Source organism: Pogonomyrmex barbatus, unplaced genomic scaffold (assembly GCF_055798465.1).
Source record: "Pogonomyrmex barbatus isolate J1 unplaced genomic scaffold, ASM5579846v1 scaffold11, whole genome shotgun sequence".
NCBI lineage: Eukaryota > Metazoa > Arthropoda > Insecta > Hymenoptera > Formicidae > Pogonomyrmex > Pogonomyrmex barbatus.
The window spans coordinates 457028-478977 of NW_028297107.1; the positions used below are offsets into that span (position 1 = coordinate 457028).

A 21950-nucleotide genomic window follows, 5' to 3' on the forward strand; every position below is an offset into this window, starting at 1 on the left:
GCGTCGCAGATTGCAGTTGGGATTGTCCGGCCATTAGGGAATTACAGCAGGTTACGGTAGATTTTCTCAGCCCCGAGAAAAATCGCATGTGACATGCATCCTCGCGCACGCACGTGCGTTGAGGATAATGAAAGAGTGAGCGAGCGAACGAGCGATCGAGAGAGAGAGAGAGAGAGAGAGAGAGACAGAGAGAGAGAGAGAGAGAGAGAGAGAGAGAGGGAGGAAGGGAAGAACATAAATTGCGGAAATCAAATCGCGCAATTACGAACGAATTTCAACGACTATCTTCGGGAATCACTCGTCGAGGCTGATCGAATTGATCCCGATCGATAGAGGTCTTCGTCACCGTTAGAAATCACCTCACTGCTCACTATGCCACTGTGTCATCAGCCCTATCACACTACTGCGATCACTGTTATCACCGCGTCATCGGAGATGCGCCAGCGATCCCAAGGATCGACGCTGCCCACGGTTGCGTCGGCTGCGTTCGACACGCAGGAATGGCACGAAGGATTGCACGAGAGAAAGAGAGCGAGGGAAGAGGAGTGAGCTTTGGTGGAAAAAAAAAAAAAAAAAAGAGAGAAAAGAAAGATCGAGAGGAGAAGGAGCGGAAGAGAGACGGATCGACGAGAAGGGGGAATGCTACGAGAGAGAGAGAGAGAGAGACAGAGAAAAAGAGAGCGCGCACGATTGTTCGCCAATGCAGCCGACAGCACGACTGGCGACGGTGGCCTCACCGCACCTCCGCACATCCACCCACGCTATATCGATCTCTCCCATCCTCCATCCCCGTCGTCGCGTCTCACCTCCCTCCTATCTCCACTCTTCTCTCCGGTACTCGCGCGCATCAGGAACGCAGTGTGGAGTCAGTGCCGGGCGCTGCTGCGCTGGTATCCGCGATTCGGCGAGGCTGACATCGGTGGTGGTGCTGCCTGGTGGTAGTGGTGATGGAGGTGGAAGGTGGAGGTGATAGCGATGGTGATGGTGGCGGTAGAGGCGGCGGTGTGCGAGCTAACTTGAGCTCGGACGCGATTGTATGTGCGCGAGGTCTAGACGCGTATGTATATGAATGGATAGCGAAAATTGCGATATGTATGTGAGAGGACGACCTGGGGAGTAGTAATGCCGAATGGGGGGGGGGGGTGAACGGGTGCATCCTGGATCTATAAGGATCTACCGTGGAGACATCTCTAAAGAGGTACCGAAGTGTATCTCTCTTTTACAAATTTTTTTTTACAAATTCTTCGCCGAAGATTCCAAAGTCGATTTCTCTTTTTCCATTTGTACTCTCAATTTATAAAATTCAATATCTCGATCGCCTAAACGTAAAATATCATTAGAATTTTACGTTAGAAAATTTAAAAAATTTTAAATTAATAAAAATAATAAATTAATTTGTTCATTTATAAATTTTTATAATTTTTATTTAATTTTTTAATTTCATTAAAATAAAATATCACGTGAAATATCACGTGATATTTTTTGTTATTAAAGTTTCATCAAAAAAATATATGAATTCCGATTAATTTTTCTTTGCGTGCTAAAAATGTTAAAATGTTCAAATTTTGAACAAATTTAATAAAAAACTTATTTATTGTTGCTAATTAAAATATTATAATCAATGTAATGTAACTTTAGCAGTAATAATATAATTTTTAATTATAAACATCTAAAATTAGACTGTCTTCTATCATTTTCTACAAAAAATATATTTAATATAAAACGTAAAATTTTTGCAAGCTTGTAAGTTTCAATTAAATAAATTTTTTATAGCTATATTATAAAATATATTATAATTATTAATCCCGTCGCAATGGGATATGTTGAAAAATTTTACACATAAGTGATTTCATGCGGACAGACTTTGTCGTAAACACGACTTTGTTTGTATTAGCAATTGGGAATTTCGCACGATGCATGTATGTATGATATCTTATGTAATGTCCTGCTGACAATAAGTAATAGTATTTGTACGCTGCAAGTGTATAGTCATGCGATGCATTGTTCGAGAGATTAGATTCGTGTAGGAAAAAAGTCGAAATTACTTTCAACGGGAAGGAAAGACTCGAACGATTCTCTCGGCTTTTTCCTTTTCCATTTTGGCATCCATTTTGCCGGCGGATAAATTACATAAGAATCATGGCGAGGATTCGCCAGGGCACGTCGCAAGGGCCAACATCCGGAAGGGATAACAAAGTTTCGGAGTAAATATGATATATGATTTATCCCCAAGTATCCTAAATTATATTTTCGAAAAGATAGCTTGTAAAATCTAAAATTAATCGCCTTCCGAGAATTTCATAAAGTTTTATAAAAACAATTTTGAACAGAAATATATATTTCGAAATCTTCATTCAAACTCGTCAAACCTTCATTATTCGATTTATATTAGATATGTAAATTAATTCGGACCTCTTTAATTGTTTTTTAATTGTTTTATGTTTAATTGTTTTTTAATTGAAACTATCATCTTTCCTTCTCACTGCAATTCAGCAATTGATGGAAAAGTGTGAAGTTATACAAAATAACAGAGTCTCTTAATCGGAATCGGAATTAAGTTTATATTAAAGTTTGAAAAACTTTATAAAAACAGATACCAAACTAATTTGCATACCTGCTATTATACTCTTTTGATAAAAGAAATCGTTAAAAAATTTACATGTGATGTGTACGGGCTAGATTGCTAATGTAATGTAACGTAATGTAAGCGATAACACCAGACACACAGGGCGGTTTTAAGGGTAATAGTTACACTGTGCCACGAAGCCAGGCAGTAACCGCGGAGAATCGTCGTAAACAGTTTGGTAGCGTGGTGGTACCAGTCGACGGAGACACAAAAGGGGCACGGAGGGGGCCGGGAGAGAAAGGAACGTCACTTCCGGCCCATTAAGATCGTCAAGGGTCGCGCGAATCGTGCACGGGAGGCTAATTATTCCAGGGACAGTGTCTCTCACTTTTGATTTTTGCGCTCTTTTTCTTCCGTTCTTTAAAGATTTTGAACATTTTTATTCGCCAAACTAGAAAGATGATAAAAATCATTGACTAAATATTATCGTAATAACACGTAGAAAATATCTTTTTTAGAGACGATATTTGTTTTTACATTTTTAATAATCATTTTCAGTTATTTGTCTTGATTTTTTGATTTAATGATTTTCTAATAATTTTGCCTAAATCTTGCCTTCATGAAAAAGTCCTTAAAAAGTCCTTATTAAATTGCGCAAGGTATCTTTCTTCCTAAAATGATTCTTACTTATTTTTTCTCAGTATATTTAGCGATATTTTAATTTATATCTTATAGTCTGGCGATTAAATTTTTATTGAAATTAATTCTTATTGTAATAAGATCTCACCTGATTTGCGCATGGTAGGCGGGCGTGGTATGTTCGGTGTGTGTGGTCAAAAGTTCCGTGGGATTGTTGGCCATGTTTATCGGATGTCCTGTCGAATGCGTGATCGGTTCCAGCAAAAGAACGCCTGGCGTCGCCGGCGATGGTTGCGGACCCAACAACGAGACGCGTACTTTTTCTCTACCTTCGCTGAAAGCAGAAGAAAACGTATTATATTAATATAAAGATTAAAAATGTGTTATAATCAATAAATTATATCTTATATTTGCAGTGTAGAAGTATCTAGAAAAAAATATAAATAGAAAATAAATATTTTTACAAGTAGTAGATTTATATTTCTCTCCATTAAAAATTCCTCGCTAAAAATGTACTATTTGATAACGATGATCTTTTTTGTACTCGAAGAACCGACAAGTCTCGGATAAAGTGAAGGATGAATTTCCGCTAGCTTTGCGAGTCTCTTGGAAAAAAAGCTGAGTAAAATTTAACGATTTAACTTCCGCTTTTGTCGCCACGCCTCCTCGCGTGTGCAGCAACCTCCCTCGAAAACGACAACCTCCCTCCATTGTGCGCACACACAGGTACTGACTTTCACACACGGGCGTCTAATCCGATTGACTGGAGGGCTAATGTATCGAGCGTCAAATAAATTTTTCCAGTTTTGCAATTTTCATTAGAATGGAATTAAAAGATCAGACAAGGGTTTCACGAGTATTTTTGTATATGCGTGTTTATCAGAATTTTGTATTTTGAAACAGTAATAAAAAATCTGATAAAAAATAGATTTTTATATATAAACATATATATAAACATATATATGCATAGTAATATATGCATAGTTCTCAGTATTCTTATGAAGCTCTTATATAAAGTCACTAATTGTAAGCAAGTAAATTATTAGTACAAAATTCTGATTTAAAATACGCGTATAAAAAGAGATTCATGAAATTCTTTCTTAAGGGAGCACATTAGAATGATAGAATAAAAAAACAAAGTTTTTTTTTCTATTTTGATTTAAGAAAAAAGCGAGTTATCAAAATATTTCCTAAAGTTCATCAGATTGTTTGAGTCCGTCATTCGATATAGGCGAAATGATACAATTCATCGGAATTCATCGGAATTTATATTAGACTTTGATATAACTAAGAAAGTTGCTCTAGCCTTTGCAGAAGACTTATTATTTCTGAAATAGATATATAACAGAATTATATTTTACCGAGATATAAAATACTCAAACTTTAAACATATTTTTCTCGAAAAAATACTTTTGTGACCTGATTGATTTTTCAAAAATCACTAAAATTTATATTTGAGGGTGCTACTTTCACAGATCTTGCTTCGATTCTATCTTACGCCTGGAGGCGGTATCTCGAATGTGTTTGCTTGACGAGCGACGAAATGCAAGTTGGTCGTCTAATTGCCACTTACATAACTTTCCGATGACGTCATCCACGTTACACGGTGCAGCCGGTTAGCGTCGGTGGACCGAGAGATCATCGGAAGATTGCGAAACGAAATGCATTTTCGCGAGAAACATCAGAATCACATCAAAGGGATTTATCGTTACTGTATGAAATCAAAAACTCTTAATTTTTTTCCCATCAACCTTTCCCTTCGTGTCCAAATTTATTTTTGTGATTGTCGAAAGAGCTATTTAAAAAGTAATGTTAATAATAAAGATTATTTATTTTCAAAACAATCTGTGTTTAGTTTAAAATCCACCTGTTCTGTACGTTTATCTTTCTTTTCTTCGTTTGATCTCGGCTCCTTGATACTAGAACAATGAACATCCCTCTCTGACGCGATTGAAAAAATAAAGAGAATGTCGCGTATTGAGATAGAAAACATTTACTCTTCCATGTGGAGTGATATCGGTCGGTTTTAATTTCATGATTATTGATTCTGCATATATTTAGTTTGTTCGATCGATCCCTTTTGAAGATACCATCCTTTGTCATTTATTAATACGCTGCCGTAATACGGTTATATCGGTCAATTTCATCATTAGAGCAGCTTCACCGAAAAATTTGCGAAATTCAAGTCGGTTCAAGTGCGCTTGAACCGTACTCTCACACAGTATTAACCGTGTATCCGCAGTACAAATGAGAAGCTCAATTCGTAATAATTGCGAGGGTTAAGTCTTGATAATCGTGACGAATCAAGATGAAGCTCGATCTTCTCGTTTTACGCAACGCGCTCGCATCCTCACAAACAATATTTTTCTTACGTTAAACGACTGACAGAATACGATACATCCGCTGTTTGGCACAGGGCCGATTTCGATTGCGCGCGCGATGAGATTAATCGCGCGGTATCGACAAAATCACGATCCCGCGTTAATTCACGTAAAGGACTTCGTCGCTTACTCTCGGAATTTGTAGTTGTTTTCATCTTTGCGAAAATCCCCGCGTGCGTACACATGTTGCACAGGTGGCATCCCGCCAACTAGCGGAAGTGTACATTGGAATAGCGGTGGCTTTGTTATGAATTTCTAAAGGCGACCGCTTCCTCGTAATTCGAGCAATGAACAATCGATAGACCTCGGAGAATCCCTCAGCGAAAAGTGCAATATTTAAAGTGCACTTTCATCTCTCTCCGTCTACACTGCAGAGATGAATAACTCTCGCATCTCTCGTGAACGCGATTCAAATCGCGTCGAGGTTCCGAAAGTGGGCTGAAGAAAATATCGGAAAGCTGCGAGCGAAATAAAATTAAAAAAAAATATATATATATATATATATATATATTTAAATTATTATATATATATATATATATATATATATATTATATATATATATTTAAAATTATTATAAATGTATATATAAAGGAATTAGAAAATTACACTGTCAAGAATCTAAGTTCTAAATTAGAAACCTTTATTTTTTTTTTTTCAATAAATTCTAAATCCACATTAAAAGTAGGAGTACAAATATTTGAAGCAATATTAATTTTGCTTAATTTTCATGCATGCTTATTCGTTTCGCAATTAATTTAATTTCGTGATTAGAACCGCTCACAAAGACTGTAGTGTTATAAAAAAACAATAAGAAATGCTTATGCGCGATATATGTATAGTATATGTGCGCCAAAAAGGATTAAGCATCGCGACGTGTAACGCATTTTCGTTCGCCTTGACATTTCTACGAAACTTGCACGAGGAGACCAATGCAATTACATCAAACGTCTCTCTGCAGGCACATACCTTTCGTCTAAACGTCGGCATCGTCATTTAGGCAAATAACTAGCCGGGGATAAAACGGTGGAAATGTAGAACATTCTGATACTACCGGGTGTTCTTTAGTTTACGAACAATCAATTATTTATGGATATATAGAATATATAGAAATAAAGATGAAGCACGAAGATGGGGAGAGTAACAAGGAAATTTGCTTCTCCCCGTTTTGCTTATTAAACGTCCGAGATAATTAAGCTGTCAAATTACAGTTGCTCCATCATCTGCTCGCGTGATTAGACATAAATGCATCTATCTATAAGCGCCGCGTGAAAACTTGCTTCGGTGAATATCCTCAGGGGGCTGTATCATCAATTTTAGAAGATGAAGGCGAAGGAAAGCGGACGTGTACGTAAAACGATCTCGAGAGGAGAAGAGAAATTGGTTACTCCTTGAGGGCTTATTCGAAAGGATTGTAATACCGACATCCCGCGGTGGCGTGCCGTGGGACAGAAAAATGTACAGATACTCCAATCAAATTTCGCGCTGCAGCGAGGAAAAAAACGTCGCTGAAGTGAATTACGAATGTCATTACGACAGAAATAAAAATGCCGACTATATATATTATTAAGAAAAACTCCACTGTGAGCTTAAAAAAAAAAAAAAAAAAAAAAAAAAAGATTTACAAAACGAATGACGATCATAAATTTCAAATAGATTTCAGATTTAAAAATAAATCAGATCATCGGTCAATTATCATTGCTTTAAATGACAACCCTGGCAACAATTGCAATTTATAAAAGAACATTAATATTTTCTCGGCAAACTCGTATCGCACTCAAACAATACGAGCAGTGGTTCACGAACGATCGTCGTTCGCCGTTCGTACGATAAAATTCCGACACGAGCGCAATGCGATGAGTCATTCGCCGATAAAAATTACGCGTTCGACTCGGGAATAGAATTAAATCGGAGTATTTATTTTGCACGATAAATAGGCTACCAGCTCACGCGCTCCCGATAAGCTACCGAATGCTTGATGTTGAGCTTGGTGTTAACCTTCATCCACTTCTCGCTCACACTCGAGGCTCGAATTCATTCGTTTTGATGGATGCACACTTGCGATATTGCGGTTTATGTCGAGGTGCGTCAAATGTGCGATGCTGAACATTTACGTTCGGCCATTTCACGCGCGGTCGTTTGGATATTAATAATTGAACGCCGAAAGACCAAGCAATATTTTATTCGTTCTTGTTGCATGAAAATTGCAATATATCTTCGATCGTATCTTTTAATCGGATGTTTCAAAAATGGAAATCAATCGCCCGGGGGCGAGGGGGGGGGGGGTGATTGGAGACTCAGAAATAAGAAAAAAAGTTGATATGAATATACGTCTGGAAATGCATTGTTTTCAAGTTATCGCTATTTTTGTTGAAGTTTCAAATTTCAACTAGGCAGGATGTATCACATGAAGATGTAGCTTGGTTAGCGCAGTTTGTCCCTTGGCAGAAGTCAGAATCCTACAGTTGCATCCCCAGTGCTAAAGTCCGCAAGTTTTCTTTGACTTTAATTATAAGACTCTTCTTTCAATTTTTGACAAAAAAATTCGAAAGCAAAGCAAATTTCATACAACATAAAAATGGCAATAACTGGAAAACAATGCATTTCCGGATCTATGTTCATATTAATTTTTCTTCTTGTTTCTGGAATCAATCCTCGATCATCTCCCGAGTGATTGATTTTTATTTTTGAAATACCCTGATATATCCTGTTATGGATGCTGTTTGGTGGAGGATGGCCTCTGTAGTCTTTGGTATTCAGAAAAACGCGTATATCGATGTAGGTCACGAGAGTCACGAACGAGAATCGCCGATCCTCCGAAAAAGGAATAATGAATCGCTTGTACCGAGGCCTCGGAATCGTCGGAACGCGTATCGAGGGAGTCATGATCTTGCGCAACATCCTGCTGATCCTGGCCGCGTAATCGACGTAAGGCGAGTCGATCGGGGATCGGAGTCGTTGAGACGAGAGTCAGACCGAAAACGCATCCAGACGAGACTCAGAAACCGGTTCCCGACCACGGTCGTCGGCCGTGGAATCGATCCTGCGCGTCGATAACGATTCCTTTTAATGTACAAGGAAAGTGCGACGTGCGTTACTCACGGAACGCATATCCCACGAGATAAAGCTGTCGCAAGTTATGATCCTCGACGAGCCTCGACAAGACGAGGGAGATACTTGATGGAGCAAATAAGGAGAGGTTTTAGCGCGGGGATAAATCCCACGGGATATGAACTTAAAATCCAAATCCTTGGATTTTACGAGCCAAACCTTTCATCCTAAATGAGATCTTTAGAATAAATTTGGACTGAGAATTTGGAGCTTTTTTTCAACTTCTCGCTATGCAAAACATTTTTTAAATTCACAACTTTTTTTCGCACGTACAGATTTGTGATAGACTAGTATAGAGTTTTCAAGTTATTTGAAGAACAGAAAACACTCCGTGTACTCGTGAAGTGAAGCCGAAAATCCTTGAAAATTTAAATTCTCGCTTCATCGAGTTGAAGTAAAGCTCCATTGCGCAAATAATATTTACTTGAAAAGACAGTTTGAGTAATCTATATGCAGACATGTGCTATTGTTGTTTACGCATTGACGCCCGGCAGCACCGTGTCTGGCGTCATCGGGCAGTTAAACACCTCGCAAGAGCGATTCAAGCCTTGGAAATTCGTGACATCATCCTAATCATCATCCGACACCGCGCTCATGGTCAGATCGGGCGACACGTTATTTTCTTCGACGTTATTCCAGACGGCGAATAATCTGCTTGTCAATTTTCATAATGACAAGGAAAACTTAAATATTCAGGGCTGAATATTTTTTATGTATATTAAAAACCAAGCTATAAAATGAGAATATTTTTAAAACTTCGGCACTGAGTATCATGTAATATTGAAAGTTAATATCGAAAATTGACAGGTTTAGAATTGGTGAGTTTTAATTAAAGAGACGTTAATTGAAGGAACTATTGAAAGCAGAAATTTATATAACGCAATTCTCCGGAAGAATATTCATGCGTAGGTATATTTTGCGCGAGATTTATACAATGTCGCTAATCGCATCTCCGTTACTCGAGAGAATGCATTCCTCTCTCTCTCTCTCTCTCTCTCTCTCTCTCTCTCTCTCTCTCTCTCGCTCTCTCTTTCTCTCAACGTCGCGATACTTGAAATTAATAAATGCCGAGTCGCTCGCTACAAGGTTGCAGAACGATAAGCTCGACACGCCATTCTAAATATACGCATACACTCGTGCGAGATGTGAAAAGTCCATTTTCTATGAAAATCGTATTCAACGCAGATCGATACAAGAGAGAACACGAGACGTTAGAATTCGTAATAAGTACTAAGTTCTTAAATAATAAGCTCTTAAATAAGTTCTTAAATAAGTAGCGACCTGTTCACAAAAACCCTAAACGAGCGAAATTATTCGCATGCGCAATTGATCAATCAAAATTGATCTCGGAGTTAAATAAACAAAATCCATTAGCATAAGAGATAAGTATTCTAAAAAATATATTCTATATTGTAAACAAAATTATAATCTAAAAAATGGTAAAACAATCATTCGCAATATAAATCAAAGAGAAGACCACTAACAATGTATAATTAAATAATAACTGCGTAACAATCGGCATTAATAATGCAATTCACTATATATATATATATATATATATATATATATATATATATATATATATTGATCGCAATCAACGTCGTTTTGTTTCGCTTTTTGTTTTCCCCTTTTTCTCTGCAATTTTCATCGCAAACTCGAATCGAATCGCTCTAGTTATGCGCTTTTACGACGCGTAAAACTTGAACAAATATTTTATCGTATCGTGCATCTCTCTGTCGTGACGGATTATACTTGAGTTTTATGAGAAAAAAGTAGAGAGGGGTGAGAGAGGGCCGGGGGGGAAGAACGAAAGAGGAAGAAATAAAGGAGTATTTACAATTATCTTTTGTAAAATAAGTAAACAAAATAATTTATAATTTGCTTCTATTTGCGATATCTTTGCAAGATATTCGATATCGATGATACGTTGTTCAAAAGTGCAATATAATCCGAGTTTACAATACTTTCGTCACTGCAATGCGAAACAACGCATATTTCGTGACGCGACGCTCGCAGGTTAATCGTGCGTGATTTCCGCGTGCGAGGACGAGGACGGTCGATATTCCTTTCGAGTATACTCGCCAAAATTTGCATGTCGATGCATTGCACGATGACGTATTTGAGAAATGTAACAAAAAATATTATTAACGACAAAGAAATCGATGAATCGATTATCAATTTTATAATTTTGAAAAAAAAAAAAAAAAAAAAAAACACACGTAACATAACATAACGTCGTTTGTATCTTAGGTAAGCGTTTATATTCTTTTTTGATATTTTTTACATTCGGAACAAGATAAATGGGATTATCGTGGGAATGGGAATCACGTCCTCCGGAATTAAAACCATCACATTCAGAATACGCAACATTTAGAGACGATACGCGAACGATCGTCACTAAACAGGAAATTCCTATAGGTAGGCATTTTATCGGAAAAAAGAAATGGTCAGTTTTTCAATTAAAGAGTCAATCGACGACTCTATTTTTTTATCTCGACACACACGGGCATGACGTTTCCGGAGGGAGGGCAGGGAGAATGGCTGCAGCGTGTCAAGATGGTCTGTTACTATGGCGACCACCGGGCGGGATCTCTGTGCGTCTCTTTCCGCGTGTCCTCTCACCGGTAGTGACGACACTGATACCGTCGAAGCGAGAAGGAAACTATCCGATACTTGTAGCGTGCCCGTATCGATCTCTTGTCATTTCCTATTATCAACATGGCAACTATTGTTCATCTTCGCGCGGATGATGATCTCATCACAACTCTAATTCTTAATACCAGTATTGGTATCATAAAGTTTGGTACCCTCGTATTATTATAATTATACCGTTTACAATATCCCAGAGAAATCGCACAACCAAATCGCTCCCCTCCCTCCTCGGGTGCGTTCTTTTCAAATTATAATTTTTAATTGTACGCTCTTCTCAACCGAGCACTTCATTTTGGCGACCACAAGCGACCTGCGAGTTCGAGGGTCACTGCCTTCTTGCCGCTGGTGTTTTCCACCCACCCTTATGGACTCGACGCCGGTAGCCTGTCCCTTTCGCAATCTTCCCCACAGATCGATGAGAGCCCGCTATTAGGGACAGACACACCGGCGACGCAATTCGATCGACAACAACACGACCACCTCTCGCCGGCGCTCGGTCGATTCGCTATTCCGCCACAAAATTAAACGAGAAATCTACCTTTGACATTTTAGTCAATTAATTACAAGTCCTATTGTAGATTGGAGTCCTTTCAACCGTTCTCTAGACAATTCGCCATAGGTGACATTCGCGACGGAAATGCATATTCTCAATTCTAAATCTTCTCATATATTTTTGATTTATGCAAATACATAATAAATATAACATAATAAATATAACAGTTCAATTAATAATTTTGAAATTATATTTGAATATAAATATTCTTGATTATTTAATATATTTCTAGGAGTATATATTTCTAGGATCTTGAATATGCAAATATTAAATGAGTGATTTCTAACAGCGATGTAACTTCAGATTTGCAATATCTTATATCTTGATCTTATCAACATAGATGAATGATGTTACAAACGTCAACAGTGATTGTCTACATATACGTGTGAATGTAAACTGTCTCTTCATCCGTAAATCTTGTAGACAATGCGTAATTCAGATTGCACGCTAATAATATCCGAAGACAAGGGAAGTTCAATGAACCCTTTTAGGATTTTCTCTTTCGGCAAAGTTGAACTTATTAATTATTTCCTTGACAATATATGGTAGCTTTCTCTGATACAAGACAAACAATTATTTATTTTAACGGATAAACATTCAATTAATTCAAAATATAAATTTATTTATTTTATATAAATTTATTCCAAAAATGATTCCACTTGACTTCTCCTAATTTTGGTATTCCTCCAATATACAAAATTTCAATATAAAACTCAATTATCAAAATAGCAATTAGATTAAAAATCGATAAAACAAATCCGAAACTACAGGAAAAAAAAATTCTGGTTAAAAATGGACAAGTCAGAAATTCCGGATTGAAATTATCAGATTTCTATTCAGAATCAACCAGAAGTTTCGTTACTTTAAACTGAATTTTAATAACTTCAATCAGAAACTTTTGATTTGTCCATTTAAAACAGAATTTTGGTGTAGCCAATAAAATCATTTTTCTCGTGTGATTTTTCAGATCGTCTGAAAAAAAAAAAATTTTTTAAGGATACTTAAACAATTGTCAAGAGATTCGTGCCTACATGAAAGTGTGCGGTTTTTGTAACAGAATGGATCGCACGCATCATAAATTCCGTTGTATCCTAAACCCGAGCGAACCTCCCTCACTGGGCGTGTACGCACCTTTCCGGACATTCTGTACCTCGCACCGGTGAACCAAAAAAAGAAAAAGGAAAAAAAAAGAAAAAGGATCGAGCACGCCTGGAGCGATGGAAGAGTCGGAGTCTCTCGAGCCTTTTCAGACGGCCGCTCTCGGAGCCGCGAACGGAATCGAAGATTATTCCGTCACCGGGAAATGGCACTTTGTTATTACCTGGATGTCGCACGCGCGCACTTCTAATCCACAGGGCCTGGACGATCGATCTCTCTCTCTCTCTCTCTCTCTCTCTCTCTCTCTCTCTCTTTCTCTCTTTCTCGCAGTCGACACTCCTCCAAAGAAGGACCGAGCTCGGCGTCGCCGCGGGTAGCTCGACCGATGCGACGGTGCGACTTGATGCACGTCGAGAGAGGGCCACGGGCGTACTAAACACGTCGCCTGTGCCTGCCTACCTCGCGCTCCTCTCGCTTATCCTGGCTCAATGATCGACAGCGGGGAGGAAGGACGGAAGGGGAGGGACGGTGGGAGAAAGAGAGAGCGCACAGGCGCGCGTACACGCACACGTCGGCGACGACGTACGCTAAGAAGGACCGGCGGGCGGAACGGCGTCTTACTCCCGGGTGCGAGGCAGGAAGGAAAGGAAGCGCGGGCGGCGAACTGGCTCGCAGTGGAGCTGGATGTGTGCGTGCTACCACTAACACGCGGAACCCGCTCTCGGAGTCGCCGCGCTGCGCGCTGCGCGCTGCGCTACGCGAGGCGGAAACGCGCCACGCAGGCGCTTCTATTCCCTTCGCGGCTCCGGCTGCGCGCTTCGCGAAGCCTGGCTGAGTGTCGGCATCTGTCGTCGTGCCGGCGAGATCCTTCGCGTCCGAATCGATCTTGCGAACGATATACTTGCGCAGGTGTTTCACCTGAGCACACATCGCGATGCGTAACTCGTGTCTCGATCAATCTTTTAACTTCGAGACACGTTCCGGCGAGAGGGGAGAGGAGAGAATTCACAGAACAAATTCACAGATACTTATTTTAAAAAATGAAAGAAAGTTCAAAAAAAAAAAAAAACTGCGAAAGTTCGATATATTCCAAGTAGGTCACGTATGCATCCTCAGGAAGGAAATATATATAATAATCGATAGTTTGATGTGAAATAAAAAAATCGTCTTGAAAAATGCTTTTTTATATTTCTCTTTAAGCTTCCTTAATCCTAGGTTCTCATATTTTTGAAATTGCCGTGGGCTTCTCATTCCATTATAAGTAAGAAAAATCAAATATTTTTAACATTTTTTTTCATCGTCAGAAATGTCAGATATCAAGAAATTCGCCTATGCATAGGAAAATTTTAAAAAGGCGATAATTTGTAAAAAATATTCGTTGTAAAAAAGAAATTACATTAGAAAGTACAAGACTTGAGAATTTTACTTGGAGTATAATAAATGCCAATGTGAAAACTTAGAGTTAAATAGAGTTAAATATGAATAAACAGACATTATTGCAATTTTTGCGATGATGATGACGAAGTCAAGAAACTCCAAATTCGAAACTTGAAATACATAGTAAATCGAAATCATATAAAAGGGCCAAGGGCTGAAGGTCCGCTGCATTATTCGAGATACTCACCACGGGTCGCACGGCTCGCCAACGCAGTTCGTACGTTTCAACATGAGAGTCACGCATGTGATTACAAAACCGTCGGTACACGTAACCGTCGCGTACGAATAAAGAATCGCGGTGATCTCATCGGCACGAGAGCGAATCCGCTAAAAATGCAAGCTACGTCGTTCACATCTTGGTTTAGCACTTTGCACTTTTCGTACCTCATCGGGAGGAAGACTGGACTCGCGATCGCGCTATTGCGATTGGCACAATTGGCACAATAATCGACTGACGTGTATTATCGAACCGTCATTTTTCTCTCTCTCTCTCTTTCTCTCAAGACGCTTTTAATCGTGTCGTAATCTTATCACGTAATATCGACACAACGCGATAACCGAATCAAGTCGCCAAGTGTACGAGGACGCGAATTTCGAATTACTGTCGAATTAATACCGAACACTTTCACGATAGCTAATTTCATTTCAGCTAATTAAAATATTAAATAAGAAATATATATCTTTGATCTTCAATATCCAATTGTCTTTGTAAAAAAAAAAGCATTCTCAGCGATCAAGAGATATTGTCTCTTAAAATTTTGTTCTCTCTCTCTCTGTTGATTTCATTTTGTAAATCCAGTACTGTGAAACGTGTTACTGTGTTATTATCCCTTATGTTGAATATGAGATTCATGAATTTCATGCATCTTTCATATGCTCATACGGACAGGACAACGGAAGAACATCGCGAATCTCTTTGGAATTTCCCCTAGTGTGCGAAGAAGAAGCGAACGAGCGGAACGAGCCGGTCAAAGTCATCCTCACACATATGCGATTACATTCCTGGAAGACGACGTGTTCGCATCTCGGGAGTTACCACCTTCGTATCTTACCGCCCACGCGTGTCTCTCCTAATGGCCGACTACTTATCGCATGGTGCAATCATTATCACGTTTGATCCGGTTAAACGATGATGCTCACACGCCAGGAATATCTTCTAATAGGAATATCTCCGTCGCTGTGTTCGCGATCGGAAATGAGAAATGCTTGGGTGAGACGACTGTGAGAAAACAAATGCAATTGCCGAGGATATATGCGGAAGTCTGCGGGAAGGTACAATTCATCGCGGATCGCAAATTGAAAAAAGCGATCGAACAATTTCAATAAACGTGAGAAAAATTGGACGTAACGAGAATTATATTAATCGAATCTAAAAGAGATTCGACAAATATGCGTCGAGATGTAAAGTAAACTTAAATCAGGTATAATTTTATTTTCGTGATAGGATCAGAAAAATTGAGAGAAAATGCAATCGAGATGCAAATATGTGGAATTATATTTTGTGAAATATTAACAAATAGTGCTCTCCTGTCAATAAATTTAATAATTAACGAGAAGAAAGGATAAAATATATATAACGTTCCTTTTAACGCAGAAATTTTTGATCGAATTGGCTGAGCCTTGCGTCGAGCGTCACGGATCCCTGATTCGGTATCCTGTTACATTTAACGATGAACATCTGTCCGTCCAGGGCGAAAACATGGCCCAGGGGAGAATTTTATGCGGCGGCGGCAAGATTTCGCGTCACGTTTCGATTTGACGTGCGATTCGATATTTACAGATGTCGATTTCCGCGCGATCTGACATTATTCCCCCGATGCGTGCACATGTAGAAATGTTATTTCGGTACTGGGTGCGCCAGTTGACGTCATGCCATGCACCCACGTGCGTGGGTGGTTTTCGAGGATGTGATTTATCCCGATAATCGGCTTTCGCGATCGAAACTTTGAGACGCGCTAATTTATTAGTTATTGCGAAAGTTACGACTGCTCGTAGAAAGCATGTCAATACACCGCATCATTATGCTGAATATATGACAGATTTATCTTCCTCCCGTTTCCTCGCCAATAAAAATTACAATTTATCTTCCAAAATTAGATACCACGATTAGCTTTACGATTAATTTTTGCGAATTTAATAATCATATTATATTACTTAGGAATGAAATGTGAATGTCTCTGATATATTAAAATATAAATTCGATATTAATGTATCAGATATAAAAAAATTTAGAAATAGAATTTCGATATAATAACCTTCTGTTGCGAGATTACGACTTACTCAGTATCAGGCACAGGTATCATAGGAGGAGGTAGACGGCCGTTGTGGTCCAGAAAGTGATTGATCTCAGGTTCCTCTTGCACTGGGGTCTCGTAAACGAGGGTTTCCACCATCGAGCCTTTGCTCGAGCCGAAGGATACCCTGGAGACAATAACCATTTTAGATGAAGAAATAAATAAAAAAAAGAGAACAAGCATACCAATAACTTTGTAATTAAATCATTAAAGAATTACATAGACGAATGAACAAACGAGAATAATCTTCTCCAACGTTATCTGGAGAAGACGTCGTTATAGCTAAACAATATATTTACACACTCTCGGACACTCTGTAATTGGTATATGATCGAAACAGGTCAGACGTCTGGCAATGCTCGAAAAATATATATATTGCAAACCACAATTTTCCATTGCACGACCGCAATGGACGACCGCAAAAACAATATCAAAATCAAAATCTCACGATCGCCACGGCGTCGGATTACGATCGTGCGTGATCGAGATCGATGTGCGTATAAATAAGTATGCCGGACGCAGTTATTTATTACTCGCCGGGAAGCAGCTCAGCCAAAAAAAAAAAAAATCAAAAAAAATTCCCAACGGATTCATCCGGTAGACATTAGAGAGAGAGAGAGAGAGAGAGAGAGAGTCGAATTTTGCACATTTATATAAGAACAAGTTTTAAATAACTTTACATAAAAATTAAAAAAAGAATTAATGCTCGCTTCAAAAAAAAAAAAAAAAAAAAAAATCGATGATATCGCGAAATATGAATGCATCGTGTGGCGAGTACATCGAATCGTGTCGATAATTTCATGCGAGAGGATATCAAACAGCGAGAATTCACATTAAGAAGACAGAAAACGGCATTAGAGGATCACCGGCACAGCGCAAACCGGTTTTTCGCATCCAACTCGTTCGCAACGTAAATGTGGATGTGTGCCGAACCAGACCAGGCAAGGACGAACGATCACGAACGAAGATTTACGACAAACATCAACGAGCAAACGACAAACTTTTCTTTAACTTTAAGAAGATATCGGAAAGAGCTGGGACGGACTCGTCGATATACATTTAGACTTGCAGCGCCGTTTCTCGTATTCACTAAAGCAAATTTGTTCGTTCGTTCATGGTCGTTCGCGCTCTTCGCTTGGAGCTCCAATCTTAATGCGTTCGTGCGCGCGCGCTTATTATTCATCGCTGCTACAGAATTTAATCTCGCAACCGGATAAATCTTCCGACTCGGTTCGCCGCGCACGCCAAGAAATCAATTAAGTTACCACGTAGCGAGGGGGATCGATAAGTCGACCAATCGATTTATCGGGAGATTGCTTTCTTTTTCTGCCGATTGGACTGGTGATATCGCGGCGCAATATTAAGTCCGCTCTCTTCGATTATATTCTCTGGGCATTCGTTCGCTTTCTTTCCCCCTTTTCTCTGTCTTTCAAACGTAATTATGTATAGATATCGCTTTATATGCGAAAATGCGAAAAAATATTAATATAAAGTATTAATTTAATATCAATCATATATCAATATTAGATTAGAGCTTGATGAATTTGTTACGGTTGCGCGATATCACATGTTGGTTCAAGTCTGCGCTAAAGTCTGGGTTGTAGTAAAGTGCTGCCACACGTGGCCGTGTTCGCCAACCAGAATATGTCAAAGTCATATGGTGTTCAGACGACAGAGTCTACAGTAGGTCCGCACGTTTGTCTACATTTAGAATTAATCGATACATACGATAAACAAGTATCCAAAAAATAAGATGTAATATTAGATCATTTGAATAATACATGAAGCAAATAAGAAAACATATAGAATTCGTTTCACTTTAATTCATAAAAGCTTTTAGCATAAAATATTTCGTCGATTAAAGACATGAAAATCATATGTGACTTTTAAAGAAACTTTTTGATCTAATCTCGAGAAGACATTATGTACGTATAAGGATATTCCAGCGATTATTAACGTACGATAACAATTTCCCAAAAATAATGTTCCCTCTTTCCCTCTTTGTTGAATTTTTGTGCGCTTAAATTATTTGATTAAAGAAAAAAAAAATGAAAGGATAGAAATAATTATCCGATTGAATATAAATTTCATTTACGACTAAAATTATTTGAACAAATACTATATAATTTAGATATTATTACGAATGTTATTGTAATCTTTGGGACACTGAAAATGAAGATCCAGCACAACACCTGGTCTAAATTGAGAGTTGAGGTGGGTCGGGGTCGAGGTCGCCCAGCTGGCAACCTCCCATCGATCTGGTCCCGATTTGACCTCTGAATTCGCTCTGATCCAAGACCATAAAAACGGAAGTATCGTCTCCCCTATTCGTAAAAATAACATCTTCTATCTACCACTTTATTTCCTCAAACGCTGCAAGAACAATCAACTTCTAAAGCAAATCTTTTTTTTCATCATATGCTTCTGTAATAATCGGGTTAGCAATTTAACACATATCTCAACATCTTGATATAATATTATATTTAAGAGTCTGTAAATAATCGAAGTAAATAATATTACATTATTTGCGATTAAATTGACGATTGAATTTGAAAAAAAAAAGCTTGATGTTGAACGCAACATTAACAAGCATTTTGCATTTATCTCTCAAAAAGATGATAGCACGATTTGTAATAAATTTAGAAAATTGCAAAGAAACGGAGCCGTAATGGTAATAAAAAATGGTAATAAAACACACATTTTGTGTATTGAAAGAAGTTTCTTTTTAGAATGTTTATTTTTGCTCGATCGCAAAAGAATTGCTGCGTCGGACTGTGATAATTTTACTCTCACGGCTTGTGAAGTATCGAACGCAGCGAGCCGCGGCGGCAGTCGATTAGCAAGGGTATACAGTCTAAGCTCTGTTGGAATCGATTATGGAATCCCACGGTCCTTGTTTGCTATAGAAAACATTTCCATTTCAATCTCTTTGCGCTTTGACACAAGTGCGTTTTATTAACAGTTACTACTTAATCTTTTCACGGATTATAATACAAGATTCCAATATTATCAACATATTTAATTTCTATATACAGCTGTCGTTGAAATGCGAGATAAATTAATAAATTGATAAATTATATTCCTTAGCAAATCTATCTAGAACTTTTTTAACGAAAACAATAATTTTTATCTCTTATGACTTTTTAATATTAGTTTTTTCAATAATTACGCTCCAAATTAAAATAATATCATCGAATATCATCACAGGTAAAGTTAAGAAATAAAAAATATAATAAATATATATATATATATATATAAGAAGATAATAAAAGATGTTAAAACGAAAAAAATAAGTATTGTAAATTTCTCATACAAATGTTAAAAAATATTAAAAATATACTCTTTTTAAGAATTAAAAGAGGAAAATCTAAATGCAAAAAACGCATTTACCTGCTGATACGTACTTGCAAAAATAGACGCTAAATACGCAACAGTATTTTCTAAGTACGCAACAGCGTTTTGGCAACGGATCAGGTCATATAGTTTCTTTCTAGAGTGATTCAAACCTCACGTTGCCAGCATTATTACGAAGTCAACCTAAATAAACGCTTTTCTTCGAAAACGTATAAAAAAATATTTAATCATTGTCGGCATTATAATGTCTGCATTTTAATATATTCGTTATCACGCAATTCGTTATCAAGAAATTTATGAAAAATTGTTGATTAAAACAAGTTCACTATCACAAAATTCTCAAAACGTAACTTCCTAATTTTTTCACTTATCTGTACACAAAAGTAAAATTATCATAATGTATGACGTTCGCGAACTATTAAAAAGCGTAAAAAGTGCAAATACGAAAGTATTCTCTTCCTATTTTTACCTATTTTACGGCAGTTTCACACCAAGTCGTCTTTTGCTATTTCGTGTGTCTCTTGTCAGGATTATTAAGTGCACTCGGGAGACGGTACGTCTCGAGGCTCGGAGCTCGATGCATTGCAACGCCCCGTCTCGAACGCCTCGGCGTGGCTGACCCTGACCTATCCCACGTGCAAATGCCGTAAAAGTCTCGTGCGAGCTGCGAAAGTCAGCCTGTAGACCCGATATATAGTGACGTTCTCTCTTCTTCCTTTCGCGAAAGAGAGGCGTTTTACCATGTAAAACCTGACGAACTCGTGCACGCTTATACGGCTCGGGGGGCAGATAATTGCGGGCAGCTTTCGAGAACCTGCTCCGAAAGAAAGAGAAAAAGAGGAGGGGGGGGGGGAGAAAGAGAGAAAGAGAGAGAGAGAGAGCGCACGCTCTCTTAAACTCGGCATTTTCTCCGAGGTAAACGACAATACTTCAATTTCGAAGACTTGTAATTTCATCTTGTTACGTGATCGAGTATTTTAATAATTTTGAATATCCCCAAATATCGTAATATCTTGGATACAAGTTTCATCGAATTCATCTCGAGTTTAAAATATTTTGAAAATCGAGTCTAACGTTATTTTTACAAAGTATGCGAGATATATTCGATAAATTGTTATCTATGGCGTTCCAATCAGTTTTGAAATACATCGCTTCTTCGACAACATCTCTTCCACCTACCTCTTCAGGCTAGCGTGCTTCGCGCCGTTCAGAATCTTGTTCTTGCGCTCGCTGCCGGCGGTGCTGGCCACACTGTCGATGCTGTAGAGGCTGTCGTCCTTGGTGACCCTATTGGCATTGTGCAGGGTCGATTTTCTCGTGGTGCTCGTGCCGTTGTGTTTCGGACTTTCGATCGGCCGAGGAGAACCGTGCCGGGCGACAGGATCGCCGCCGGCCGGATGATCCTCGATCCTGGTGGAGACGATCATCGTTCTAGTCGCGTCCACGCACTTCCTGGGTGACGTGCTCACCACGGCATTGCTCTTCTGCAGCTTGCCGGTCGTGCGATAATTGTTCTGTTGGCCGCTGTGCTCGCCGGGTGGTGGCTTGTCCTCCGTCGGCAACATATACGACAACATCGTCCCTTTTTCCTTCACCTGGGCACAGGAGAAACAAACACATAGGCGGGAATTCAGTACGATCGCCGTGGAAGATCGCCGGGAGTCATTAACCGCGATAGGCGCGACGATGAGAAAAATACGAAGCGACACAAAAGAGATCAATCGAGGGTCATCGGAAGCGGATAGAAAAAGTATTACCGTTCACGGTAATAAGAGCATGACGGTAGGCCGGTTGATTAATGCTCCGTAGAGACGTAGTTAGAAGTTAGCAACGTACCGTTCGAAACAATTAGGAAAGATTCGGATGAT

At 38.7% G+C, this 21950-nt stretch overlaps 1 protein-coding gene across 5 annotated transcripts in view; it reads right to left on the minus strand.

Annotated features, from left to right (window-relative positions):
- Nucleotides 1-21950, minus strand: part of LOC105431515 (uncharacterized) — a 68870-nt gene that overhangs the window by 16230 nt on the left and 30690 nt on the right. For all 5 annotated transcript variants that reach the window (XM_011645751.2, XM_089070891.1, XM_025219434.2 and 2 more), the window contains 3 exons: nucleotides 21262-21677; nucleotides 16715-16855; nucleotides 3354-3539 (listed from right to left, as the gene is read on the minus strand). In XM_011645751.2, the coding sequence (XP_011644053.1) occupies nucleotides 3354-3539; nucleotides 16715-16855; nucleotides 21262-21659 (725 nt within the window). In that variant the 5' untranslated portion in view covers nucleotides 21660-21677. The remainder of the gene's footprint in view (nucleotides 1-3353; nucleotides 3540-16714; nucleotides 16856-21261; nucleotides 21678-21950) is intronic.